This window comes from Oncorhynchus mykiss, chromosome 4 (assembly GCF_057628025.1).
Source record: "Oncorhynchus mykiss isolate SJ-2025 chromosome 4, ASM5762802v1, whole genome shotgun sequence".
Taxonomy (NCBI): Eukaryota; Metazoa; Chordata; class Actinopteri; order Salmoniformes; family Salmonidae; genus Oncorhynchus; species Oncorhynchus mykiss.
In genome coordinates this window covers 7,987,501-8,015,054 of record NC_143025.1, presented here as the reverse complement: position 1 = coordinate 8,015,054, position 27,554 = coordinate 7,987,501, and the positions used below count along the sequence as shown (strand labels likewise).

At 44.3% G+C, this 27,554-nt stretch overlaps 1 protein-coding gene across 2 annotated transcripts in view; it reads left to right on the top strand.

The window, feature by feature from the left end:
- The window catches only part of LOC110521213 (disintegrin and metalloproteinase domain-containing protein 10), a 32,223-nt gene extending 5,756 nt beyond the window's left edge, over positions 1-26,467 (top strand). The window contains exons 3-16 of one of the 2 annotated variants that reach the window (XM_090231026.1): positions 4,561-4,679; positions 7,984-8,142; positions 8,881-8,981; positions 10,061-10,210; positions 10,409-10,501; positions 10,754-10,937; positions 11,182-11,345; positions 11,605-11,788; positions 12,246-12,396; positions 12,738-12,921; positions 17,354-17,465; positions 18,608-18,828; positions 20,590-20,716; positions 20,928-26,467. In XM_090231026.1, coding sequence (XP_090087152.1) covers positions 4,561-4,679; positions 7,984-8,142; positions 8,881-8,981; positions 10,061-10,210; positions 10,409-10,501; positions 10,754-10,937; positions 11,182-11,345; positions 11,605-11,788; positions 12,246-12,396; positions 12,738-12,921; positions 17,354-17,465; positions 18,608-18,828; positions 20,590-20,716; positions 20,928-21,160 — 2,182 coding nt within the window. In that variant the 3' untranslated portion in view covers positions 21,161-26,467. The remainder of the gene's footprint in view (positions 1-4,560; positions 4,680-7,983; positions 8,143-8,880; positions 8,982-10,060; positions 10,211-10,408; positions 10,502-10,753; positions 10,938-11,181; positions 11,346-11,604; positions 11,789-12,245; positions 12,397-12,737; positions 12,922-17,353; positions 17,466-18,607; positions 18,829-20,589; positions 20,717-20,927) is intronic. The other variant, XM_090231027.1, reaches the window with a different exon arrangement.
- Positions 26,468-27,554: the final 1,087 nt, after the last annotated feature.

Below are 27,554 nucleotides of genomic sequence, written 5' to 3'. Positions count from 1 at the left end.
GATATCCCATAACACCACCACTATGCTGGAGTGAGGTCGATATGGTAGAAATTGTGTTTTTAGACTGAGCAAATAGCATTTAGGGATTCCAAATATGTAATGGTACTGGAATGATCGAATTTACAGACTTAGTGCACTTTGGAGACGTTTAGGGACACTTGAAAACGTCCCCGTGACCACACCTGACACCACTTACTAAAACATCTGCCCATTTCTAGTTGTTAGTTCTATCGATCCCATTTTTTCTGTTGTTGATATTGTTCACATGTTGTGGAAGCCATCTGTGTTTCCGGCTCTTGTCATCAATAATTCACTTATAGCTTGTCAATGAAAGATGGTTATTTTGTGTGTGCTTGGTCTTGTGTATTTTGAACTATGTCGCTCCTATCTAAATTCTGATAATTTCTTCATAATCTTGCAGATGTCTTCTTTCCAGATATAACAAGTTTCTGCATGTCAGAAACATGTAATTACACATGAATAGCAGTTACTTTTGGTTGTCTAAATTTTGCAATTACATTTAAGAGGTTAAAGTAGGATATTTAAGCCTTGAAACAATTGAGACATGGATTGTGTATGTGTGCCATTCAGAGGGTGAATGGGCAAGATCAAATATTTAAGTGCCTTTTAAACAGGGTATGATAGTAGGTGCCAGGCGCACCGGTTTGAGTGTGTCATGAACTGCAACTCTGCTGGGTTTTTTCACACTCAACAGTTTCCCGTGTGTATCAAGAATGGTCCACCATCTAAAGGACATTCAGCCAACTTGACACAACTGTGGGAAGCATTGGAGTCAACATTATATACACTGCTCAAAAAAAATAAAGGGAACACTAAAATAACACATCCTTGATCTGAATGAATGAAATATTCTTATTAAATACTTTTTTCTTTACACAGTTGAATGTGCTGACAACAAAATCACATAAAAATGATCAATGGAAATCAAATGTATCAACCCATGGAGGTCTGGATTTGGAGTCACACTCAAAATTAAAGTGAAAAACCACACTACAGGCTGATCCAACTTTGATGTAATGTCCTTAAAACAAGTCAAAATGAGGCTCAGTAGTGTGTGTGTGGCCTCCACGTGCCTGTATGACCTCCCTACAACGCCTGGGCATGCTCCTGATGAGGTGGCGGATGGTCTCCTGAGGGATCTCCTCCCAGACCTGGACTAAAGCATCCGCCAACTCCTGGACAGTCTGTGGTGCAACGTGGCGTTGGTGGATGGAGCGAGACATGATGTCCCAGATGTGCTCAATTGGATTCAGGTCTGGGGAACGGGCGGGCCAGTCCATAGCATCAATGCCTTCCTCTTGCAGGAACTGCTGACACACTCCAGCCACATGAGGTCTAGCATTGTCTTGCATTAGGAGGAACCGAGGGCCAACCGCATATGGTCTCACAAGGGGTCTGAGGATCTCATCTCGGTACCTACTGGCAGTCAGGCTACCTCTGGCGAGCACATGGAGGGCTGTGCGGCCCCCCCCAAAGAAATGCCACCCCACACCATGACTGACCCACCGCCAAACCGGTCATGCTGGAGGATGTTGCAGGCAGCAGAACGTTCTCCACGGCGTCTCCAGACTGTCACGTCCGTCACATGTGTGTGAACCGGCTTTCATCTGTGAAGAGCACAGGGCGCCAGTGGCGAATTTGCCAATCTTGGTGTTCTCTGGCAAATGCCAAACATCCTGCACAGTGTTGGGCTGTAAGCACAACCCCCACCTGTAGACGTCGGGCCCTCATACCACCCTCATGGAGTCTGTTTCTGACCGTTTGAGCAGACACATGCACATTTGTGGCCTGCTGGTCATTTTGCAGGGCTCTGGAAGTGCTCCTCCTGCTCCTCCTTGCACAAAGGCGGAGGTAGCGGTCCTGCTGCTGGGTTGTTGCCCTCCTACGGCCTCCTCCACGTCTCCTGATGTACTGGCCTGTCTCCTGGTAGCGCCTCCATGCTCTGGACACTACGCTGACAGACACAGCAAACCTTCTTGCCACAGCTCGCATTGATGTGTCATCCTGGATGAGCTGTACTACCTGAGCCACTTGTGTGGGTTGTAGACGCCGTCTCATGCTACCACTAGAGTGAAAGCACCGCCAGCATTCAAAAATGACCAAAACATCAGCCAGGAAGCATAGGAACTGAGAAGTGGTCTCTGGTCACCACCTGCAGAACCACTCCTTTATTGGGGGTGTCTTGCTAATTGCCTATTATTTCCACCTGTTGTCTATTCCATTTGCACAACAGCATGTGAAATTTATTGTCAATCAGTGTTGCTTCCTAAGTGGAAAGTTTGATTTCACAGAAGTGTGATTGACTTGGAGTTACATTGTGTTGTTTTAGTGTTCCCTTTATTTTTTTGAGCAGTGTATATATATGTATATGTATATATATATATATAGATATAGATATATATAGATATCGATCTATCGATCGATCGTACCAGTCAAAAGTTTGTACTTTTACTGTAGAATAATAGTGAAGACATCAACTATGAAATAACACACATGGAGTCATGTAATAACCCAAAAGTGTTAATTAAACAAATCAAAATAGATTTTAGATTCTTCAAAGTAGCCACCCTTTGCCTCAATGACAGCTTTGCACACTCTTGGCATTCTCCCAACCAGCTTCACCTGCAATGCTTTTCCAACAGTCTTTAAGGAGTTCCCACATATGCTGAGCACTTGTTGGTTGCTTTTCCTTCACTCTGCTGTCCAACTCATCCCAAACCATCTCAATTGGGTTGAGGTTGGGTGATTTGTAGAGGCCAGGTCATCTAATACAGCAATTCATCACTCTCCTTGGTCAAATAGCCCTTACACATCCTGGAGGTGTGTTGGGTCATTGTCCTGTTGAAAAACAAATGATGAGATGGCGTATTACTGCAGAATGCTGTGCGAGCCATGCTGGTGAAGTGTGTCTTGAATTCCAAATAAATCACTGACAGTGTCACCAGCAAAGCACCATCACACCACCACCTCCATGCTTCACAGTGGGAGCCACACATGTGGAGATCATCCATTCACCTACAAAAACTCGGCAGTTGGAACCAAAAATCTCAAATTTGGACTCATCAGATCAAAGGACAGATTTCCACCGGTCTAATTTCCACTGTTCGTGTTCCTTGGCTCAAGCAAGTCTTTTCTTATTGGTGTCCTTTTAGTAGTGGTTTCTTTGCAGCAATTCAACCAAGAAGATGTATCTCAAAGACACACCAACATGCTTGGAGGTTGGAGCAGGGGGCGCCACACTGGGTGCCCGGTTGGAGCAGGGGGTGCCACACTGGGCGCCCGGTTGGAGCAGGGGGTGCCACACTGGGCACCCGGTTGGAGCAGGGAGCGCCACACTGGGCACCGGTGGACGAGTTGTTGATGTCTCTTTCCCTGACGTTGAAAAACATCCCCACGGCATGATGCTGCCATCACCATGCTTCACCGCAGGGTTTGGTGCCAGGTTTCCTCCAGATGGGACTCTTTTGGTATTCAGGCTATATAGACCTCCTTGTAGTTTTATTTTGGGAGAAGTCCCTGATTGGCCAACTCAAAATGTATTTTCTTTCACTGTTCTACTGTTTGAGGAGCCATGCAGAAAGTAATGAATTAAGTTCTTCAATTATTTACAATGTTACTTTTTTTGTGTGTGTTTGGGCCTCCCCCCAAACATAATTTTGAAATGCAGTAAAGCCACACTGTTTTTAAGATGACCTCATTTCTCTGTTGGTGTTGGAATGTTTACTGCTCTTTCACCGTCTTTCAGGAGAGAAAAAAAGAAATGCAAAAAAAAAAAGTTGAATAAATGTTTTTATTTTCAGCTGAGCCGATGTCCTTGTCTTTTATCTCTGCGTCTCGCTTTCATTTGCATTTTATTTTCTCCTGAGTCCTGAAAAATAAAGGCCTAGTTCCTTCCAGAGTGTCTTATTTATTATTTAATTTATGTAATCAGGTTGGCCTATGTTATTGAGAACACAAACACTTTATTTAAAAAAATATATATGTTTTTACAATAACAACCTGAGCCATAGTATTGCAATGTTCAGACCATAGAAATATATTCTATAGAACAGACATTCTATTCTCAATATACATTTAATACAGGGTCACAGGAGTAAGGGGTTTGAAACATAGCTGAAACGTTGCATCTCGGTGGTGTACTCAGAATGGTAAACAAGACATTATGAAAGACAGATGTTACAGAACGTGTCTTCCCAACTTTGCTAGTTTGTTCAGATCCGTCTCTCCACAAGCACGAAACAGCTCATGTCTTAGTGCTACTAGGCCTGTGCCTTTTCTTTGGCTCCGTTTATGGACATATTGTGGACCCCAGGAAGAGTAGCTGCTGCAACAGCTATAGCATGTAACTAAACATATTTGTTTGTGTGTATATATATCTATACACACACACACACACACACACACACACACACACACACACACATCAGGTGGTTGTTTAATCAACAAGTCAATGTGTTTGTATCTGTCCCTACTCAGATAAACCATACAGAAATGTGGCATGAATAGCTTGGTACTTAACCTCTGTTTCTTGTCTGTCAGACATTTTAACCTGAGGATGAAGAGAGACACCAGTCTGTTTGCTGAGGACATGAAGGTCGACATGGGAGGACAGGAGGTGAACTATGACACCTCTCATATCTACACTGGAGAAATATATGGTGAGGACTGATTTTACTACAGTGCATTCAGAGAGCATTCACACCCCTTGACTTTTATTTTCTTGTTATATTAAGATGTGTCACTGGTCTACACACAATACGCCCAAACTTCTTTGGGATAGGGGACAGCATTTTCACTTTTGGATGAATAGCATGCCCATAGTGAACTGCCTCCTACTCAGTCCCAGATGCTAATATATGCATATTATTAGTAGTATTGGATAGGAAACACTCTGACGTTTCTAAAAATGATGTCTGTGAGTATAACAGAACTCATATGGCAGGCAAAAACCAGAGAAAAAAATCCAAACAGGAAGTGGAAAATCTGAGGTTTTTAGTTTTTGAACTCAGCCCCTATCGAATACACAGTGGGATATGGGTTATGTTGCACTTCCTAAGGCTTCCACTAGATGTCAACCGTCTTTAGAACGTTGTTTCAGGCTTCTCGTGTGAAGGGGGGCCGGATGGGGGCTGTTTGACTAAGGGGTCTGCCAGCAGCCTCGTTCGCATTTCACATGAGATATCTCAGTCACACGCATTTCACATGAGATATCTCTCGTTCCATTGCTTTCCTACAGACAATGGAATTCTCCGGTTGGAGCATTATTGAACATGTATGATAAAAACATCCTAAAGATTGATTCTATACTTAGTTTGACAAGTTTCTTCGACCTGTAATATAACTTTTTGAACTTTTCGTCCGACTGGACCTGAACACGCTTTTGGATTTGTTTACCAAACGCCCTAACAAAAGAAGCTATTTGGACATAAATGGACATAAATGATGGACATTATCGAACAAAACAAGCATTTATTGTGGAACTGCGATTCCTGGGAGTGCATTCTGATGAAGATCATCAAAGGTAGGTGAATATTTATAATGCTATTTATGACTAATGTTGACTGCGTAACATGGCTGATATTTCTTTTGGCTGGTTTGGGCTCTGAGCGCCGTTCTCAGGTAATGCTTTTTCCTTAAAGTTTTTTTGAAATCTGACACAGCTGTTGCATTAAGGAGAAGTGTATCTAAAGTTCCATGCATAACACTTGAATTTTCATCAACATTTATAATGAGTATTTCTGTGAATTCATGTGGCTCTCTGCAATATCACTGCATGTTTTGGAACTACTGAACATAACACGCAAATGTAAATTAAGATTTTTGGATATAAATATAAACTTTACCGAATAAAACATACATGTGTTGTGTAACATGAAGTCCTATGAGTGTCATCTGATGAAGATCATCAAAGGTTAGTGATTCATTTTATCTCCATTTGTGCTTTTTGGGACTCCTCTCTTTGGCTGGAAAAATGGCTGGGTTTTTCTGTGAGTTGGTGGTGACCTAACATAATCATTTGTGGAGCTTTCGCTGTAAAGCATTTTTGAAATCAGACATTGGCTGGATTAACGCGAATGTTATCTTTAAAATGGTGACTAATACTTTTATGTTTGAGAAATTTGATTTATGAGATTTCTGTTGATTTGTATTTGGCGCCCTGCAATTTCATTGGCTCTTGGCGAGGGGTTCCGCTAGCTGAACGGGGTTCACATACAATTATATCTGTAAGTTTGCTAAGTCAAGCAGTGAATTTCAAACACCGATTCAACCACAAAAATGAGGGCGGTTTTCCCAATGCCTCGCAAAGGACACCAATCTGTAGATCTGTAAACATTTTAAAAGCAGCCATTGAATATCCCTTTGAGCATGGTGAAGTTATTAATTACACTTTGAATGGTATATCAATACACCCAGCTACTACAAAGATGCAGGCATCTTTTGGTTTAATTGTTTACTAAATACCTAAATAATCACACAGAATTACATCTACACAGAGTGGATCATACATTGATTACAAATTGTCATAAAGGAAAACGTCCCTAGCGAACGGAACAGATATGACGGCTCGTTACACAAAGAAAGGGGGTTGGGTTTTGAATGAAAGGAAGACCAAGGAACAAAGGGAGAAGCTATGTCTCTATCGGTCCGTAGGCAGCTACTCTATCGTAAATACAGAATCTATCTTATGCATTCTAACTAACCGCCCGTTTGGAAAAGGAAAATGCAATAAATATTTACTCTGAGCTGCGCTTCGATCGGTTGGTCGTAGATGGAGGGCCGGGTTGTCCTTTGAAGAATGTCCGGTGTTAGAATGAATACTTGGTAGTACCGTCGTCGTGTGGTAGGATAGATACTCTGTCCGTCCTCTTCTAGCCCACGTCTGCACTAACGCATGGCTGGGAGGTATCACTTCTTTAGTGAATAAGAGTTCAAAGTTCATACCAAGTTGCCATGCTATATGCTCATGCTATATTCTGGCTGGTATAGTCGAAATTCATCCTTCCGGCATGTAGGTCGTCACCTTCACATTGAAATTCAATGCTAATTTCGTTAGGTTCTTGCTGAGGTTGGCTTAGTTCTGTAGGTGGTCTTTGTCCTTTCAACGTGGGGACCTCAAGTCCACACGTCCTTGGAACAGGAAGTTACATTTTCGTAACGGGGCTTATATAGGGTTGGGAGAGAGGGCCGTGTTTCATAGTTTACAACCCGTGTCTATTCACATAGGCGGGGCCACTGAGTTGAGCATAGTTCACTCATGAAAACCAATTCTCTCATTTAGGAGCTACAATTACATTTAATCTTTTCATAAATAGTTTAATATTTAAACATTTAAATTGCACAACAATTCCATGTGAATCTGATAACTAGAATGTGTAGACTTTCCAAGATACAGTTTATGTTGCCTTATCAGTAATAATGTCTCAGACGCCAACTGATCTGACATCATATTCATTAAGTACCAACACATATTTTCAACTGGTTGGATTACTGAAATATGGTTCAGTTTCCCACCTTTTGATGTTACCAGACTCTCCAAAGCGATTCTCAATAGTCACATCGGTAGAGTAGAGATAGGAAAAGGGGGAAAGGTATTTATGGGGGTCATAAACCTCCCCCATCAGGCCAACTTCATGACACTATGCTTCAGAGAGAGGGGGAGGGACAGGTAGCCTACACATACACACATACGGGTAAAGATTTCCTGCTGCAGGCAGATACTGGAAGAAGTTTCTGAGTGACAGAGGGCTTTGCATAGGTGCTTTGTTGCATTTTCTGTTGGACTGAGGGAAAAAAATACCCGGAATGTAAAATAACATTAATAACCAGTTCCCATGCTTTTAAAATAATGGTTCTGTTCCGGAACAGTGTAGATCACTTTCATTCCTGGTTCTGATTCTGTTCCTCAAATGTTTATTTTCCGGGTTTCCTGCTTTCTCATCCCCCCTCTCTCTCTCTCCATAGGTGAGAAAGGTACCCTGAGCCATGGGTCTGTGGTGGATGGGAAGTTTGAGGGCTTCATCCAGACGTACCAGGGGACGTTCTACGTAGAGCCAGCTGAGCGATACCTGAAGGACCGGGACGTTCCCTTCCATTCAGTTATCTACCACGAGGACGACATCAGTAAGTACTGTAGTATGCGTGTGTACTGGAGTATACAGCTCATTTCTCTATTAAAAACACAAACACTCTTTGATGTACCCTCTTGTCATCTTTTAATTGTGTGAGAGTGTTTGTTCGTTTTCCCTTTGGAGGATAGAGACATTTGGAGGATAGAGACAGGCTCAGGGCTGGGCCCCGTTCATTCTCTTAGGCACCACAGCAGCATCTCAGTTTGTTTTATTGAGCTGTGGTGCCTAAGAGAATGTGTGCCTTATGTTACCTGATATATTAAGGTACAAGTCCTCATATAGTCATCTGTAGTGTAGACTAATCATTCAACTGCTAGGACACTTGTGAAGCATACTGGAGCAGAGGGTGTGAACTGAGAGTAGCTCTCTGGTGACTATGGAGTATCTCTCTGGTGGCTATAGGGCCGCTCTCTGGTGGCTATAGGGCCGCTCTCTGGTGGCTATAGGGCCGCTCTCTGGTGGCTATAGGGCCGCTCTCTGGTGGCTATGGGGTCGCTCTCTGGTGGCTATGGGGTCGCTCTCTGGCGGCTATGGGGTCGCTCTCTGGCGGCTATGGGGTCGCTCTCTGGCGGCTATGGGGTCGCTCTCTGGCGGCTATGGGGTCGCTCTCTGGCGGCTATGGGGTCGCTCTCTGGCGGCTATGGGGTCGCTCTCTGGCGGCTATGGGGTCGCTCTCTGGCGACAAATGTTACTTCAGGTAATGTAAACGTGTGTGTTTCTCTCCCTTTAGATTACCCCCACAAGTATGGTCCAGAGGGGGGCTGTGCCGACCACTCTGTGTTTGAGAGGATGAAGAAATACCAGGCCACCGCCATGGTGGAGCCAAACAAGGTGAGTTAACAGACTGGGGGGTGTCTGAAATGGCACCCATAATTCCCTATATAGGGCACTACTTTGGACCAGGGCTCTATGGCACTGCTGTATATACATTGAGTGTACCAAACATTAGGAACACCTGCTCTTTCTCTGACAGACTGACCAGGTGAAAGCTTGATGTCACCTGTTAATTCCACTTCAATCAGTGTAGATGAACGGGAGGAGACGGGTTAAAGAAGGATTTTTAAGCCTTGAAACAACAGACATTTTATTTGACCTTTTATTTAACTAGTCAAGTCAGTTAAGAACAAATTCTTATTTTCAATGACAGCCTAGGAACAGTGGGTTAACTGCCTTGTTCAGGGGCAGAAAGACAGATTTTTTACCTTGTCAGCTCAGGGATTTGATCTTGCAACCTTCCGGTTACTAGTCCAATGATCTAACCACAAGTTCACCTGCCGCCCAGGGGACGCTCTACGTAGAGCCAGCTGAGCGATACATGGATTGTGTATGTGTGCTGTTCAGAGGGTGAATGGGCAAGACAAATAATTGATGTGCCTTTGAACAGGATATGGTAGTAAGTACCAGGCACACCGGTTTGAGTGTGTCAAGAACTGCAACGTTGCTGGGTTTTTCACAACAGTTTCCCCTTTGTGTATCAAGAATGGTCCCCCACCCAAAGGACATCCAGCCAACTTGACACAACTGTGTGAAGTATTGGAGTCAAAATGGGTCAGCATCCCCCGGAGCGCTTTTAACACCTTGTAGAGTACATGCCCCGACGAATTGAGGCTGTTCTGAGGGCAAAAGAGGGGGGTGCAACTCAATATTAGGAAAGTGTTTGGTATACTCTGTATGTAACTGTGTGATGATACTCCATGTAAATATATTTTAGCTCAGTGGATACTACATCTTGCGTCAGATATTGGACTCGACATCTCATCAGTGAATGTATAATACTATGAAACTAGAAGATTAGGGATTTCTTATCCTCATGGGGAGCTGATGGTACAATACAGTCTACAATAATACAGGCTTTAATACTGCCCCCTCCCCTCGCTCCACCCCTCTTCCTCTCCTCCTCCTCCTCCCAGAAGCTCCATGCAGAGGAGGCGTCCAGTGACCCGGTGTTGCTGAGGAAGAGGAGGACGGCTCAGATAGAGAAGAACACCTGTCAACTCTTCATCCAGACAGACCACCTCTTCTTCAAGTACTACAAGACCAGGGAGGCCGTCATCGCACAGGTACTGGATGATACACACACACACACGCACACAGTATTCCTCAATAGCACCAAGTGTATTGTTTGTGTGATACCGGGTTCTTTGGGGATGGGGAAACATGTCAACAATGTTTTTAGAACTGTGTGTCAAGATTCCATTCCAGAATAATGACGTGAATTCTGATGCATCTTGTTGTTGTTGTTGTTGTTGTTGTTCCAGATCTCTAGTCACATCAAGGCTATTGATGCCATCTACCAGGGAACAGACTTCATGGGTATCCGGAACATCAGCTTTATGGTCAAGAGGATACGGGTGAGACCCTAGACAGTTGTTTCACCTGGCAACGTTCAGTCAGTCAATCAATCAGTCACCACCGGTTCCCACTTCCTGTTGTACTTCTGGTTGTCTGTAGTGATGTCACTTCCTGTTACCGCATCCTGTTTGTCTGTCATGATGCCACTTCCAGTCACCACTTCCTGTTGTACTTTCTATTGTCTGGTGTGACATCACTTCCTGTTTCCACTTCCTGTTATATGTCTAACATGTGGCCATTTCCTGCTCCAGATCAACACTACTACAGATGAGCGGGACCGGTCCAACCCGTTCCGCTTCGCTAACATTGGCGTGGAGAAGTTCCTGGAGCTGAACTCTGAGCAGAACCACGACGACTACTGTCTGGCCTACGTCTTCACTGACAGGGACTTTGATGATGGTGTGCTGGGTCTGGCCTGGGTTGGAGCTCCTGCAGGTACTGACACACAATTACTGGTCCTGTCTGGCTCATTTGCGAAGACCATGGCGCTCCAAAACTATTTGTGATGCATTATGGGTCTTGAAGGGATGGACCGTCCTTCACTAAAACCTGTCTGCCTGTCCACAGGGAGTTCTGGAGAGATGGACCATCTCCCACTCATACCTGTCTGTCTGTCCACAGGGAGTTCTGGAGAGATGGACTGACCCTCACTAATACCTGTCTGTCTGTGTGTCCACAGGGAGTTCTGGAGGGATCTGTGAGAAGAGTAAGCTGTACTCTGACGGGAAGAAGAAGTCCCTGAATACCGGCATCATCACTGTTCAGAACTACGCCTCCCACGTCCCTCCGAAGGTCTCACACATCACCTTTGCCCACGAGGTGGGACACAACTTTGGCTCGCCGGTGAGTTAGATAATCTAGCCTTCTGATGGTAAATGCATGGAATACAGCAAAACTTCATCCGGACCTGCAATGGTCTGTCTGTCTCTCTCTCTCTCGTTCTCTCTGTGTCTGTCTGTCTCTCTCGCTCTCTCTTTGTGTGTCTCTCTCTCTTCTCACTCACTCACTCTCACTCTCTCCCCCCCTCCCCTCTCTCTCTCTCACTGTGTGTGTGTGTGTGTGTGTGTGTGTGTGTGTGTGTGTGTTTTGTTTGTAACCGCAGCATGACTCGGGGTCAGAGTGCACCCCAGGGGAGTCGAAGACCCAGGATAAGAAGGAGAAGGGGAACTACATCATGTACGCCCGGGCCACATCAGGAGACAAGCTCAACAACAACAAGTTCTCCGTCTGTAGCGTCAGGAACATCAGCCAGGTCCTGGAGAAGAAGAGGGGAAGCTGCTTTGTCGGTATGTTTCCTCTGCTGTCTATGGCATTTGAAGCTAGTTTGTCGGTATGTTTCCTCTGCTCTCTATGGCATTTGAAGCTAATTTGTCGGTATGTTTCCTCTGCTCTCTATGGCATTTGAAGCTAGTTTGTCGGTATGTTTCCTCTGCTCTCTATGGCATTTGAAGCTAGTTTGTCGGTATGTTTCCTCTGCTCTCTATGGCATTTGAAGCTAGTTTGTCGGTATGTTTCCTCTGCTCTCTATGGCATTTGAAGCTAATTTGTCGGTACGTTTCCACTGCTGTGTTAGATTAAGATTGGTTGTAGAATTCCGTAACATTTCTTCAAGCAGGATTTTTGGAAAGCCCTGGAATTTTGGGAAAGTTTTAGAAATTCTACACTTCATTAAAGATCATATGTGTTATTATGAATGTCATTTCGTAATGTGTATGTGGTCTTTCTGCCTCCCTCCCCCTACAGAGTCAGGCCAGCCCATCTGTGGTAATGGGTTAGTGGAGCCAGGGGAGGAGTGTGACTGTGGATACAGCGATCAGTGCAGAGACCAGTGTTGCTATGACGCCGACCAACCTGACAACAGGAAGTGTAAATTAAAACCCAACAAAGTCTGCAGGTAAGATAGCCCAACCGACAGAGTAGCTGTGGTCCAGGAAGTTAACCTGACAGGGTAGCTGTGGTCCAGGAAGTTAACCTGACAGGGTAGCTGTCGTCCAGGAAGTTAACCTGACAGGGTAGCTGTCGTCCAGGAAGTTAACCTGACAGGGTAGCTGTCGTCCAGGAAGATAAGGGACTCAAACTGAGGAAATAAGACGCTTAGTTTCTTACAAATGTCATTGTAATTAAATTACTAAAATTGACGTGTGCGGAGGCTTATTTCTGTAATTTTGTTGTTTTCTGTCAAATTATGTATTTTCCATAATAAATATTGAAGCCTTATGTCTTTCCCTCCCCCAGTCCCAGCCAGGGCCCGTGCTGCACTCCTGAGTGCTACTATAAGGGCCGGAATGAGAAGTGTCGTGAGGAGTCTGAGTGTGCTCATCAGGGCATGTGTAACGGGGGTACGGCCCAGTGCCCCACCTCTGAACCCAAGGCCAACTTCACCGCCTGCCACGGAGAAACTCAAGTGTGCCTCAACGGGGTGAGTGGATACCAGGCTACCTGTAGCGTGTAGTTAAATACCTGGCTACCTGTAGCGTGTAGTTAAATACCAGGCTACCTGTAGCGTGTAGTTAAATACCTGGCTACCTGTAGCGTGTAGTTAAATACCTGGCTACCTGTAGCGTGTAGTTAAATACCTGGCTACCTGTAGCGTGTAGTTAAATACCTGGCTACCTGTAGCATGTAGTTAAATACCTGGCTACCTGTAGCGTGTAGTTACATACCTGGCTACCTGTAGCGTGTAGTTAAATACCTGGCTACCTGTAGCGTGTAGTTAAATACCTGGCTACCTGTAGTTAAATACCTGGCTACCTGTAGTTAAATACCTGGCTACCTGTAGCGTGTAGTTACATACCTGGCTACCTGTAGTGTTTAGTTACATACAGTTGAAGTCAGAAGTTTACATACACTTAGTTTGTGGTCATTAAAACTTGTTTTTCAACCACTCCACAAATTTCTTGTTAACAAACTAGAGTTTTGGTAAGTCAGTTAGGACATATACTTTGTGCATGACACATGTAATTTTTCCAACAATTGTTTACAGACAGACAATTTCACTTATAATTCACTGTATCACAATTCCAGTGGGTCAGAAGTTTACATACAATACACTAAGTTGACTGTGCCTTTAAACAGCTTGGAAAATTCCAGAAAATTATGTCATGGCTTAAGAAGCTTCTGATAGGCTAATTGACATCATTTGACTCAATTGGAGGTGTACCTGTGGATGTATTTCAAGGCCTACCTTCAAACTAAATACCTCTTGACATCATGGAAAAATCAAAAGAAATCAGCCAAGACCTCAGAAAAAAATTGTAGACCTCCACAAGTCTGGTTCATCCTTGGGAGTAATTTACAAATGCCTGAAGGTACCACGTTCATCTGTACAAACAATAGTACGCAAGTATAAACACCATGGGACCACGAAGCCGTCATACCGCTCAGGAAGGAGAAGCGACTCTGTGTCCTTGAGATGTACGTACTTTGGTGTGAAACGTGCAAATAAATCCGCAGCATCATGTTGTGGGGGTGCTTTGCTGCAGGGAGGGACTGGTGCACTTCACAAAATAGGCATCATGAGGGAGGAACATTATGTGGATATATTGAAAAAACATCTCAAGATATCAGTCAGGAAGTTAAAGCTTGGTCGCAAATGGGTATTCCAAATGGACAATGACCCCAAGCATACTTCCAAAGTTGTGGCAAAATGACTGAAGGACAACAAAGTCAAGGTATTGGAGTAGCCATCACAAAACCCTGACCTCAATCCTATAAAATATCTGTGGGCAGAACTGAAAATGTGTGTGCGAGCAAGGAGGCCTACAAACCTGACTCAGTTACACCAGCTCTGTAAGGAGGAATGGGCCAAAATTCAACCAACTTATTGTGGGAAGCTTGTGGAAGGCTACCCGAAACGTTTGTCCCAAATTAAACAATTTAAAGGTAATGCTACCAAATACTAATTGAGTGTATGTAAACTTCTGACCCACTGGGAATGTGATGAAAGTAATAAAAGCTGAAATAAATCATTCTGTCTACAGTTTTGGCCAAAAGTTTTGAGAATGACACAAATATTAATTTTCACAGTCTGCTGCCTCAGTTTGTATGATGGCAATTTGCATATACTGCAGAATGTTATGAAGAGTGATCAGATGAATTGCAAAGTCCCTCTTTGCCATGCAAATGAACTGAATCCACCAAAAAAACATTTCCACTGCATTTCAGCCCTGCCACAAAAGGACCAGCTGACATCATGTCAGTGATTCTCTCGTTAACACAAGTGTGAGTGTTGACGAGGGCAAGGCTGGAGATCACTCTGTCATGCTGATTGAGTTTGAATAACAGACTGGAAGCTTCAAAAGGAGGGTGGTGCTTGAAATCATTGTTCTTCCTCTGTCAACCATGGTTACCTGCAAGGGAACACGTGCCGTCATCATTGCTTTGCACAAAAAGGGCTTCACAGGCAAGGATATTGCTGCCAGTAAGATTGCACCTAAATCAACCATTTATCGCATAATCAAAAACTTCAAGGAGAGCGGTTCAATTGTTGTGAAGAAGGCTTCAGGGCGCCTAAGAAAGTCTAGCAAGCGCCAGGACCGTCTCCTAAAGTTGATTCAGCTGCGGAATCTGGGCACCACCAGTACAGAGCTTGCTCAGGAATGGCAGCAGGCAGGTGTGAGTGCATCTGCACGCACAGTGAGGCGAAGACTTTTGGAGGATGGCCTGGTGCCAAGAATGGCAGCAAAGAAGCCACTTCTCTCCAGGAAAAACATCAGGGACAGACTGATATTCTGATGAATCCCCCTTCCCATTGTTTGGGGCATCCGGAAAAAAGCTTGTCCAGAGAAGACAAGGTGAGCGCTACCATCAGTCCTGTGTCATGCCAACAGTAAAGCATCCTGAGACCATTCATGTGTGGGGTTGCTTCTCAGCCAAGGGAGTGGACTCACTCACAATTTTGCCTAAGAACACAGCCATGAATAAAGAATGGTACCAACACATCTTCCGAGAGCAACTTCTCCCAACTATCCAGGAACAGTTTGGTGACGAACAATGCCTTTTCCAGCATGATGGAGCACCTTGCCATAAGGCAAAGGTGATAACTAAGTGGCTCGGGGAACAAAACATCAATATTTTGGGTCCATGGCCAGGAAACTCCCCAGACTTGTGGTCAATCCTCAAGAGGCGGGTGGACAAACAAAAACCCACAAATTCTGACAAACTCCAAGCATTGATTATGCAATAATGGGCTGCCATCACTCAGGATGTGGCCCAGAAGTTAATTGACAGCATGCCAAGATATTGAGATCTTGGATTTGCAATTATGGTTGAATATCCTCTGTGAGGCGTCTCACAATGGAGTCTGATGAGTGGTGCTGCTTCCCTCTGCAGTTTTCTGTGGGAATGACCTTGTATACACAACATATACTGAGTGTACAAAACATTAGGACACCTGCTCTTTCCATAACAGACTGTTTCTGTACAGCACTTTGTGACATCGGCTGATGTAAAAAGGGCTTTATAAATACATTTGATGATGATGATGATACCAGGGTGGATTGCAGAGGCCTTGAAAAACAAGGTTCAACACTGCAAATATTGACTCTTTGTATCAACTTAATGTATTTGTCAACAAAAGCCTTTGACACTTATGAAATATTTGTAATTATACTTCAGTATTCCATAGTAACATCTGACAAAAATATCTAAAGACACTGAGGCAGCAGACTTTGTGTGAATCAATATTTGTGTCGTTCTCAAAAGTTTTGGCCATGACTGTACTATTATCCTGCACATTCTTAAAATAAAGTGGTGATCCTAACTTCCCTAAAACAGGGAATTTTTACTTGGATTAAATGTCAGGAATTGTGAAACTGAGTTTAAATGTATTTGGCTAAGGTGTATGTAAACTTCCGACTTCAACTGTACCTGGCTACCTGTAGTGTGTAAACCTATCGTCTAGCTTTGTGCCAACGTATACCAGGATCCTCAACTCAGCCTAGAATCTGCTCTGCTCTGACCTGCACTGTTTTTATTTCTAATAGAATGGAATGCCTCTCATTTTTACTGGGAATGTTGTTTGCTATGTTTATCTGTGTCTTGTCCAATCAGTCCCCACACATTAATTTTCCTCACAGGGAAATAAAAGGGATGTATTTTCCTACTAGCTCTGACTTTGCTAATTAGTGTTAGAGAATTTTCAGTCATCGGGTGATTTTCAGTACCTATACTGTTCTCTTTGAAGTAGAAAGAAGAATCTATATAAGTTTAAATATTAGACATGTAAAAAAAACAGAACGTAAGCAGAATCCGTGTGGATGAAGCAAGGTAGACCAACCAGACGTGACTGGTCTGGGCCATATCTGATCTTGTGAAGGCTACTGGACATGCACATGGTTTTAATCAAACGTAGATAACGCCGGCCTGAACTTGTGAAGATCTTTAGACGGGAACATTAGCTAGTCAGTTATAGGCACCATTAGACCTGCAGTAGGAGTGTGCATGTCACGCCACCAATAGAATCTATGCCCCAATGTCTGAGCCAATAAGGGAACGGAAACCAAGCATGACAACACGATTCATACAGTGGATTGACAATGTTATGTAAGGGTGAAACTGTATAAAAGCCAAGTACTAAGAATGGAGAGTCAGTTCTTCCATGGAATTGCTCGGCTTTGTTACTCTCTGTAATAAAGTCTATTTGAATTCACAAGCGCCGGTATCTGGGAAATATTTGATTCAATATTTCCATGACATTAGCTACTTTTATTGAGAGATTTTTTTTTACTTACTATAAATGTGACGTGGTTGTCCCACCTAGCTAAGCTAAATGCATTAAACTGTAAGTCGCTCTGGATAAATGACTAAAATGTCACATGATATCTCATCCCTTCTATTGGCTCCTCCTCCAGGGCTGTTCTGGCTCCATCTGTGAGAAGTATGGTCTGGAGGTCTGTACCTGTGCCAGCGTGGAGGGCAAGGACGAGACTGACGAGCTGTGCCACGTTTGCTGTAGTGAGAAAAGTGAGTCCTGTTACCACGTCCTCGGGGTCGGTCCCCTCCTGTTACCACGTCCTCGCGGTCGGTCCCCTCCTGTTACCACGTCCTCACGGTCGGTCCCCTCCTGTTACCACGTCCTCACGGTCGGTCCCCTCCTGTTACCACGTCCTCACGGTCGGTCCCCTCCTGACATCACGTCCTCGCGGTCGGTCCCCTCCTGTTACCACGTCCTCGCGGTCGGTCCCCTCCTGTTACCACGTCCTCACGGTTGGTCCCCTCCTGACATCATGTCCTCATGGTCGGTCCCCTCCTGACACCACGTCCTCACGGTCGGTCCCCTCCTGTTACCACGTCCTCACGGTCGGTCCCCTCCTGTTACCACGTCCTCACGGTCGGTCCCCTCCTGTTACCACGTCCTCACGGTCGGTCCCCTCCTGTTACCACGTCCTCACGGTCGGTCCCCTCCTGTTACCACGTCCTCACGGTCGGTCCCCTCCTGACACCACGTCCTCACGGTCGGTCCCCTCCTGACACCACGCCCTCACGGTCGGTCCCCTCCTGACACCACGCCCTCACGGTCGGTCCCCTCCTGACACCACGCCCTCACGGTCGGTCCCCTCCTGACACCACGCCCTCACGGTCGGTCCCCTCCTGACACCACGCCCTCGCGGTCGGTCCCCTCCTGACACCACGCCCTCGCGGCCGGTCCCCTCCTGACACCACGCCCTCGCGGTCGGTCCCCTCCTGACACCACGCCCTCGCGGTCGGTCCCCTCCTGTTACCACGTCCTCACGGTCGGTCCCCTCCTGTTACCACGTCCTCACGGTCGGTCCCCTCCTGACGTTCATGTCGTTTTAGGACTTATATTGGAATTGTATTATGTCCTTTACAGGTTTAGCTACGTTCTAGATACTTTCCAAACGTTCCTGGGTGTTTCAGAAATCTCGGTTGGAGGATTCCCTCGTGATTTTGGGAATTGTCCAATCAAGTATTTCTGGGGAAAAAACAGGAACATTTTCTTGAATTGTTCAATCTTACCTGCCAGCTTGTATGATCGCTACATTGTAAGACAATGTTTAAAGCTCTTCGAGATTATTTTTGTAATGAATAGCTTTATAAAATATGACATTATTATTATTGACTCCTGTGATTCTCTCACGTTGCAGTGAACCCCAACACCTGCAGCAGTACGGGTTCAGAGAAGCTGGCCCGGTTCTTCAATAAGAAAGTCACCACGCTGCCCGCGGGGTCTCCCTGCAACGACTTCAAGGGCTACTGTGACGTGTTCATGAGGTGTCGGCTGGTGGACGCGGACGGCCCTCTGGCCAGACTGAAGAAGGCCATCTTCAACCCTGAGCTCTATGAGAACATTGCAGAGTGGATAGTGGTACGTAGCTTACTGACCGACTCTTCAACCCTGAGCTCTATGAGAACATTGCAGAGTGGATAGTGGTACGTAGCTTACTGACCAACTCTTCAACCCTGAGCTCTATGAGAACATTGCAGAGTGGATAGTGGTACGTAGCTTACTGACCAACTCTTCAACCCTGAGCTCTATGAGAACATTGCAGAGTGGATAGTGGTACGTAGCTTACTGACCAACTCTTCAACCCTGAGCTCTATGAGAACATTGCAGAGTGGATAGTGGTACGTAGCTTACTGACCAACTCTTCAACCCTGAGCTCTATGAGAACATTGCAGAGTGGATAGTGGTACGCAGCTTACTGACCGACTCTTCAACCCTGAGCTCTATGAGAACATCTGTTATGTGTCGTTGCTGACTTGACTCACATTGTATTTTAATATCATACCATTTTCACTGCACTGGCCTGGTTCTGTATACACCATATTGTATAGTAAAGGAGGTATCAGCACAAGCACAGTACTGGTCAGGTTGGTGTGAAAAAAAGGGTATTATGGTCAACCGATGTAAAGGTTGACCATGGCGTGCCTTGGGGAACTCTCACGTAAACCACGAAACTTATCCTAATCTTGTTTTATTTATATATAAAAAGTCTCTCGATGTGCAAAACGGATAGAGACATACCCCAAGCGACTTACAGCTGTAATCGCAGCAAAAGGTGGCGCTACAAAGTATTAACTTAAGGGGGCTGAGTAATTTTGCACGCCCAATTTTTCAGTTTTTGATTTGTTAAAAAAGTTTGAAATATCCAAGAAATGTCGTTCCACTTCCACTCCTTCATGATTGTGTCCCACTTGTTGTTGATTCTTCACAAAAAAATACAGTTTTATATCTTTATGTTTGAAGCCTGAAATGTGGCAAAAGGTTGCAAAGTTCAAGGGGGCCGAATACTTTCGCAAGGCACTGTATATATATATATAATTATATTTTATTTTATTTTTTTAAATGCAAATTTTTTTTACCCCGTTTTCTCCCCAATTTCGTCGTATCCAATTGTTTAGTAGCTACTATCTTGTCTCATCGCTACAACTCCCGTACGGGCCCGGGAGAGACGAAGGTTGAAAGTCATGCGTCCTCCGATACACAACCCAACCAAGCCGCACTGCTTCTTAACACAGCGCGCATCCAACCCGGAAGCCAGCCGCAACAATGTGTCGGAGGAAACACCGTGCACCTGGCAACCTTGGTTAGCGCGCACTGCACCCGGCCCGCCACAGGAGTCGCTGGTGCGCGATGAGACAAGGACATCCCTACCGACCAACCCCTCCCTAACCCGGACGACGCTAGGCCAATTGTGCGTCGCCCCACGGACCTCCCGGTCGCGGCCGGTTACGACAGAGCCCGGGCGCGAACCCAGAGTCTCTGGTGGCACAGCTGGCCCTTTATTATATTTTATGTACACTCAATTATAAATGTGACCTGTGGAATGTGCATGCCATGTTGACTTGGGAGCACCGGCTCAGACAATACATGAAATGTCACACGGTTCTATGTGTGACAGTGTTTGTCACAGAAAATAAGAACTTTGCAATATGGATCAAGATGAGATTGGAGGTAATTTAAAACCAAAATAAATTATTTGGGAAAGTTTTTGAGCCACAGAAATGTTTATCCCATCAAGGTGTGACACGTTTTTTTTTTTTTTTTTTTAGGTTTGGAACCACTGCAGTAGATGTCACTATATACCATTAAATGTAATCTGTGTTTTCCATTTTCTAATTCCAGGCTCACTGGTGGGCAGTGTTGTTGATGGGCATCGCTTTGATCATGTTGATGGCTGGCTTCATTAAGATCTGTAGTGTCCACACCCCTTCCAGCAATCCCAAACTGCCTCCACCCAAACCACTACCAGGTGAGTGTCTGTCGTCACACCCAGCTCTCCCACCCAAACCACTGGAGATAGGAGCCGGTCTTCTCAATGGACATACTGTTTACTTAGTCTTGTTTTCCTCTCTGTGGTCGTTTTGTTGGGGTGCGTTACAAACCTTCAGACGATTTGGGAAGTGGAGCAGACGAGCTGTTGATAGGTTGTGAACTAATCCGTCTCCCCCCCTCGACACCAGGCACGCTAAAGAGGAGGAGAGCCCAGCAGCACGCACGGGACGCCCGAGACGCCCAGGTGCACCAGTCCCAGTCCCACCACGGAGGTGGAGATCACGGCCAGCACCACCCAGTCTCCGGAGGCCAGCGGCAGCAGCCCTCACGCCAGGCCCAGCCACAACCCCAGCCTCAGAGGCATCACCGCAGCCAGGGCCAGCCTAGAGAAAACTACCAGATGGGTCAGATGAGACGCTGAGCTGTTGAGACACTGGGGCTCGGGGTGGGACCGCTCGGGGTGGGACCGCTCGGGGTGGGACCGCTCGGGGTGGGACCGCTAGGTCCGCTGCTCCTTCCATCGACTGCTCCTTGCCTTGGCTCCTCCACGTGCCTATCTATGTAACTGGTGGGACTGGGATTTGAACCGATTTGTGGGATTTTAATCCGGGTCTCCAGGGTGGGACTCTGACGTCCTAACCATTTAGATCAACAGGATTTTCTTAGCTTTTTCTTGATTGGGATCGATGGAATCAAGGCGAAAGGGAATCACACTTTAGTTTTTACACGTTTTTTTGTTGTTGGATTTCCTCTTGGTCTAATGGTTAAGGTGTTGGGTTGCCACGTGGGAGGACCTGGGTTCGAATCCCACCGGTTTACACCTAACAGTAGGATAAAACACTTGCTTCAGTCCTTCCAAAGAACGGCCTAAACTGGTTGTTTTACCATCCTCATACCCTCCATGTACAAACAAAACAGAGTTGAGAAAGTGAGAATAAATGGACCCCCTCCCCCCCGCTCAAACGACCACCACTGACTAGAGCCTGCAGCACGGCTGACCTCTTCAGTCTTGTTTTCTGTGGCTCTCTATGTGCAGTGGAATCCAGCATCAGTCATTTTGTTTGACCATCCACCATTTTTTTTTCTTGTGGAGTGGAAGTGACCAACCACCATTTTTTTTTTTTTTTTGTGGAGTGGAAGTGACCATCCACCATTTTGTTTTGTGGAGTGGAAGTGACCATCCACCGTTTTGTGGAGTGGAAGTGAACATCCACCATTTTGTTTTGTTTTGTGGAGTGGAAGTGACCATCCACCATTTTGTTTTGTGGAGTGGAAGTGAACATCCACCATTTTGTTTTGTGGAGTGGAAGTGACCATCCACCCACCATTTTGTTTTGTGGAGTGGAAGTGAACATCCACCATTTTGTTTTGTTTTGTGGAGTGGAAGTGACCATCCACCATTTTTTAAATTTTTTTGTGGAGTGGAAGTGACCATTGGCCATTTCCAATGCGCAGTAGGTCTTCGGTCTGCCTCTTTTTCCCACCAAATCTTTCTTTCAATGGAGTGCCAACGAGTGGAGGAATGGAACGGTTTCATCACGTGTAGCTTTACTACCTTCGGTCATGTTTTTTGTTTCGCTTTGTAAAGTACCTCCTCTTTGAGTGAGAACACCCACGTGATCTGTGGCTCCTGGTTGGTTGAAATGTTTTGTCGGCCGTAGTAGCCAGGAAATGACGTGAAAAACACTCGGAGGGGATTTGCTAAAACACAACGTTTCCAACAAAACTGGGAAAAGAGACGAAGCTCTCCTCTTGGTTTCTCCATGTAGAGACTGACTGTCTTCTGCATGTGATTTGTACAGATTTCAGTGTAACATAAGTGAAAAAACTAAACTATTTCTTCTACTGTAAATGTACGAATGATTCTTTACTGTGTTTTTGGGTTAGTACTGTACTCTCAGGACAGTAACACAAATGAAGATAGCTGCAATAGTAAATGGACAGCATTTCACCAATCAAGTTCTTCTTTTACTGCAGTGATGGAATCACATGGATGGAATTCTCTATGGCGTTGTGTTTAGGGTCCGGTTGCTAGATGCTAGGTTCCAAGGATCGAACAAAAAGGTCACCACCATTTTCCCACTACTTCTCACCTTTTGACCTTTTGTGACTTTCGAGATCTCCCTCATCTCTTCATCGGGTAACGACTTGTTCTGATTGCGTCATGATGACATGATTAATGACTTGTTCCGATCGCGTCATGATGACATCACGATGTAACGACTTGTTCTGATGACATCATGATGTAACGACTTGTTCTGATGACATCATGATGTAACGACTTGTTCTGATCACGTCACGATGACATCACGATGTAACGACTTGTTCTGATCACGTCACGATGACATCACGATGTAACGACTTGTTCTGATCACGTCACGATGACATCACGATGTAACGGCTTGTTCTGATGACATCATGATGTAACGACTTGTTCTGATCACGTCACGATGACATCACGATGTAACGACTTGTTCTGATCACGTCACGATGACATCACGATGTAACGACTTGTTCCAATGACGTCACGATGACATCACGATGTAACGACTTGTTCTGATCACGTCACGATGACATCACGATGTAACGGCTTGTTCTGATGACATCATGATGTAAAGACTTGTTCTGATCACGTCACGATGACATCACGATGTAACGACTTGTTCTGATGACATCACGGTGTAAAGACATGTTCCGATGACGTCACGATGTAATGATTCGGGATAGAAGAATCAGGGGAAAGAAAGGAAAGGGAACTTTAATTTGTAGTTTTTACACACTTCTTATTTTTCTTGATATGTTTTGATGCAGAAGAATAGAACAAATAACCACTAACGGAAAGCTGATGATTCTGCCTGTTATATTAGGTCAGTGATGCGTTTTATTTTTTATTTTTTTAAGAGACATTTTATCATTCAAAATGGCACCCTATTCACTATTTAGCCCTATGCACCCTGGTCAAAAGTAGTGCACTATATAGGGTTTAGGGTGCCATTTCGGACATACACTTACTTTAGTACGGAGTGCATTAATAGTTTCAAATTGCTAGGTTTATGTGAGTGTGGAAAATAAATACAAAAACAATTCCAGAATGGATGAACAAAAAAAAAAAAAAACATTGAGTACAATTGATATCAAACTGTTCATTTTCAATGTGGGCATGGAGTCATGATTTTTATTTTTTATTTTTAAATATGACTACGGTTGATTTGACAAAAGGTCTGTACAAAATTGTCTGTTACGTAATTGATCACAACCGATAACTTGCCAATGATAGCTGGTGTTGACTAGTTTGGGTCTGTAGTACAGACAGCAGGGGGAGGAGTTATTCCAAGATGGTGGCACTTTCAAACTAACACTAACACTATGTATAGAGCTAGAATCTGGATTGAGTGGTCTTCCATCCTGCAACAATGTGTGTGGAGGCCTGGATTGGGTTCATTAGGCATCAAACGGAAGAAAACGGACTGCAACACGGAAGGGCCTACCTGGATTTGTTTTAAAAAAAAGAAACGTTCATTTTCGTTTTTTTTCCCGTTACAAAATGTTTTGAACACCGTTTTCTGCCGTGTGCCCTAATGAAGACAACCCTGTTGTGTTGCTCCACTGTGTCCTTTACAGGGGTGAAGACTGTGGGCTTTTTACATTCACATTGGTGTGCCATACATGTCTTTGTACTTGTGGGCGAACGAGTCATATCATTTTATGAATGAGTCACATCTTCTTTTTTTTTTATCATTACCTTCTATGTAGGAAAAGCCAGTAGGAAGGTCTCTAAAAGCCATGCACTAGTTTGAATGGATGAATGGACGTCACATAGCCTGGTCCCAGACCTACTACTGCTGTCTGGCCAACTCCTATGGTAATTGTCATGCCAAACAGTGATTTGACTATGATTTTTTTTTTTTGTTGTTTTTTTTGCATAAGAGTTGGCCAGACAAACAGATGTGGGGTTCCCTTGGATAGAAGTGTCAGGTTTTTTGAGGAGATAGAGACTATGAGACAGTAGTACTAGGTTTACTCCTGCCCCTTTTTATACTACAAAGATGGTAGGCTGGGTTGATTTGGAACATAGCCTAGATCACGTAAACATCTTCAAAGCTAACCCCAACCATACTGTTCTGGGTCAAATCTGTTCTTTTCAACACTATCATGCTGACCCCAACCATACTGTTCTGGGTCAAATCTGTTCTTTTCAACACTATCATGCTGACCCCAACCATACTGTTCTGGGTCAAATCTGTTCTTTTCAACACTATCATGCTGACCCCAACCATACTGTTCTGGGTCAAATCTGTTATTTTCAACACTATCATGCTGACCTCAACCATACTGTTCTGGGTCAAATCTGTTCTTTTCAACACTATCATGCCCAACCATACTGTTCTGGGTCATTTCCAGCATGGTTCCAGCAGTTATGGTTTAATGTGTAACCAGGCCAGGGCAGTATAACTTGGTTTGGCTCGGTTCAGCTCGGTATTGTTCTGGGTCATTTCCAGCATGGTTCCAGAAGCTATGGTTTAATGTGTAACCAGGCCAGGGCAGTATAACTTGGTTTGGCTCGGTTCAGCTCGGTATTGTTCTGGGTCATTTCCAGCATGGTTCCAGCAGCTATGGTTTAATGTGTAACCAGGCCAGGGCAGTATAACTTGGTTTGGCTCGGTTCAGCTCGGTATTGTGAGAAGGGTAATGGACTCTGTTGGGGACTTAGACACTTGTCTGTCTTCCATTGAATCCTGTATTTCACATTGCTGAATAACTGGGAGACTGGTCGCTAAATTGATCATGAAGTTTTTCTGAAGAGAAGGAAGCCGTTTTAATAAGAAAATATCTGACCAGCTAGCACACTCACAGTACACTAAGCCAGACTTTTTTTTCCTGTAAACTTGTACAGTAGTTGGAGAATTTTAAGAGTTTTTTTTTTAATTTGAAAATAAAAATCAACATTTTTGAAAACGAGGAAAACCGGTTCAGAAACAAAACATCCCCTCCTCAAAACCTTCTCAGTAACACTTGATTTTTGAAGGGAACCTTCGTAAGTATTTTATAACATTCATAAACCGTACATAAAACATTCATAAGCAGTACATAAGTATTTCATAGTAGACATAATGTATTAAATGCTTACACACTGATTTATGAATGTGTTATAACATCTTATGTAGGTACCCTTTAAAGAAAGTGTTTACCAACCTCCCTGGGTTGTTCTGTTATCTATGCTAGTTGAAATGGGATTAGTTTTAAATATAATTTACTTTAATTCTCCACCATCATGAAAATTGTTAAAAAAAAATAAAAATAAAAGTCAGTGTGATGGACTTAAATGTTTCCTTCATTCTCATTTCATTTAAGTCAGTTATCCTAAGGCATGGTTTCTTTAAATTATTATTATAATTTTTTTTTTCGTGATAAAGAAGGTTCTAAACGTATTACGTGCACTGAAATGTCAAAATTGAGTTGAAAAAAAATGGTGTTAGGTGAAATGAAGATCTAGGCCCGAAAGAACACATGATTAAAAAGTTTAAAAAAATATAAAAAAAAACTGCTGTCTGATTTTAATGTTTACTGTGTTTTATACAGTATCAAACATTGTTGTTCACTTCGAACATTTTTACTAAAGAAATTCAAAACATTTTATTGTAATTTTTTTTTTTTTTTGGAGTACTTTAAATGCATTAATTAAAAGACTCGTTCAAAAATAAATTGGATTTGATTCACTGTATAAAAATGTGTTTAAAACTATTACTTGAATAATATTTGTATTTACTTCTATTGGTGTTTTTATAGTAATTTCTCTTCAGTAATTCAGGTTTGGACTATGGTATTTCAGTGTGAATACAGTAGTTTTGGCCTCGTCTGCTTGCTGTATGTATTTATTTAGTTATAGGCTTGTTACATTTGGTCATGGGGCGCAGCTGGCCAGATATTTTCAACCCTAAAACCACATTGATCTCCTAGATATCCATATCCTAGAGGAGGCTATTTAACTCTTGTTTATTCGAGCCTATAATCAAATAAATACAAACCAACTGGCAAGTGTCTTCACTGACATTTTCAACCTGTCTCCGACTGAGTCTGTAATACCTACATGTTTTCAAGCAGACCACCATCGTCCCTGTGCCCAAGAACACCAAGGTAACCAGCCTAAATGACTACCGACCCGTAGCACTCACGTCTGTAGCCATGAAGTGCTTTGAAAGGCTGGTCATGGCTCACATCAGCACCATCATCCCAGAAACCCTACACCCACTCCAATTTGCATACCGCCCAAACAGATCCACAGAGGATGCAGTCTCTATTGCACTCCACACTGCCATTTCCCACCTGCACAAAAGGAACACCTATGTGAGAATGCTGTTCATTGACTACAGCTCTGTGTTCAACACCATAGTGCCCTCAAAGCTCAGCAATAAGCTAAGGGTCCCTGGGACATAACACCTCCCTCTGCAACTGGATCCTGGACATCCTGACGGGCCGCCCCCAGGTGGTAAGAGTAGGTAACAACACATCTGCCACGCTGATCCTCAACACGGGGGCCCCTCAGGGGTGCGTGCTTAGTCCCCTCCTGTGGAGAGGTTGTTGTCCTTGTACCACACTGCCAGGTCTCTGACCTCCTTCCTATAGGCCGTCTCATCGTTGTCGGTGATCAGGCCAACCATCGGTGTGTTGTCGCCAAACTCCCTGTTCACCCATGACTGCATGGCCAAGCACGACTCCAACAGTTATTAAGTTTGGCGACAACACACCGATGGTTGGCCTGATCACCGACAACGATGAGACGGCCTATAGGAAGGAGGTCAGAGACCTGGCAGTGT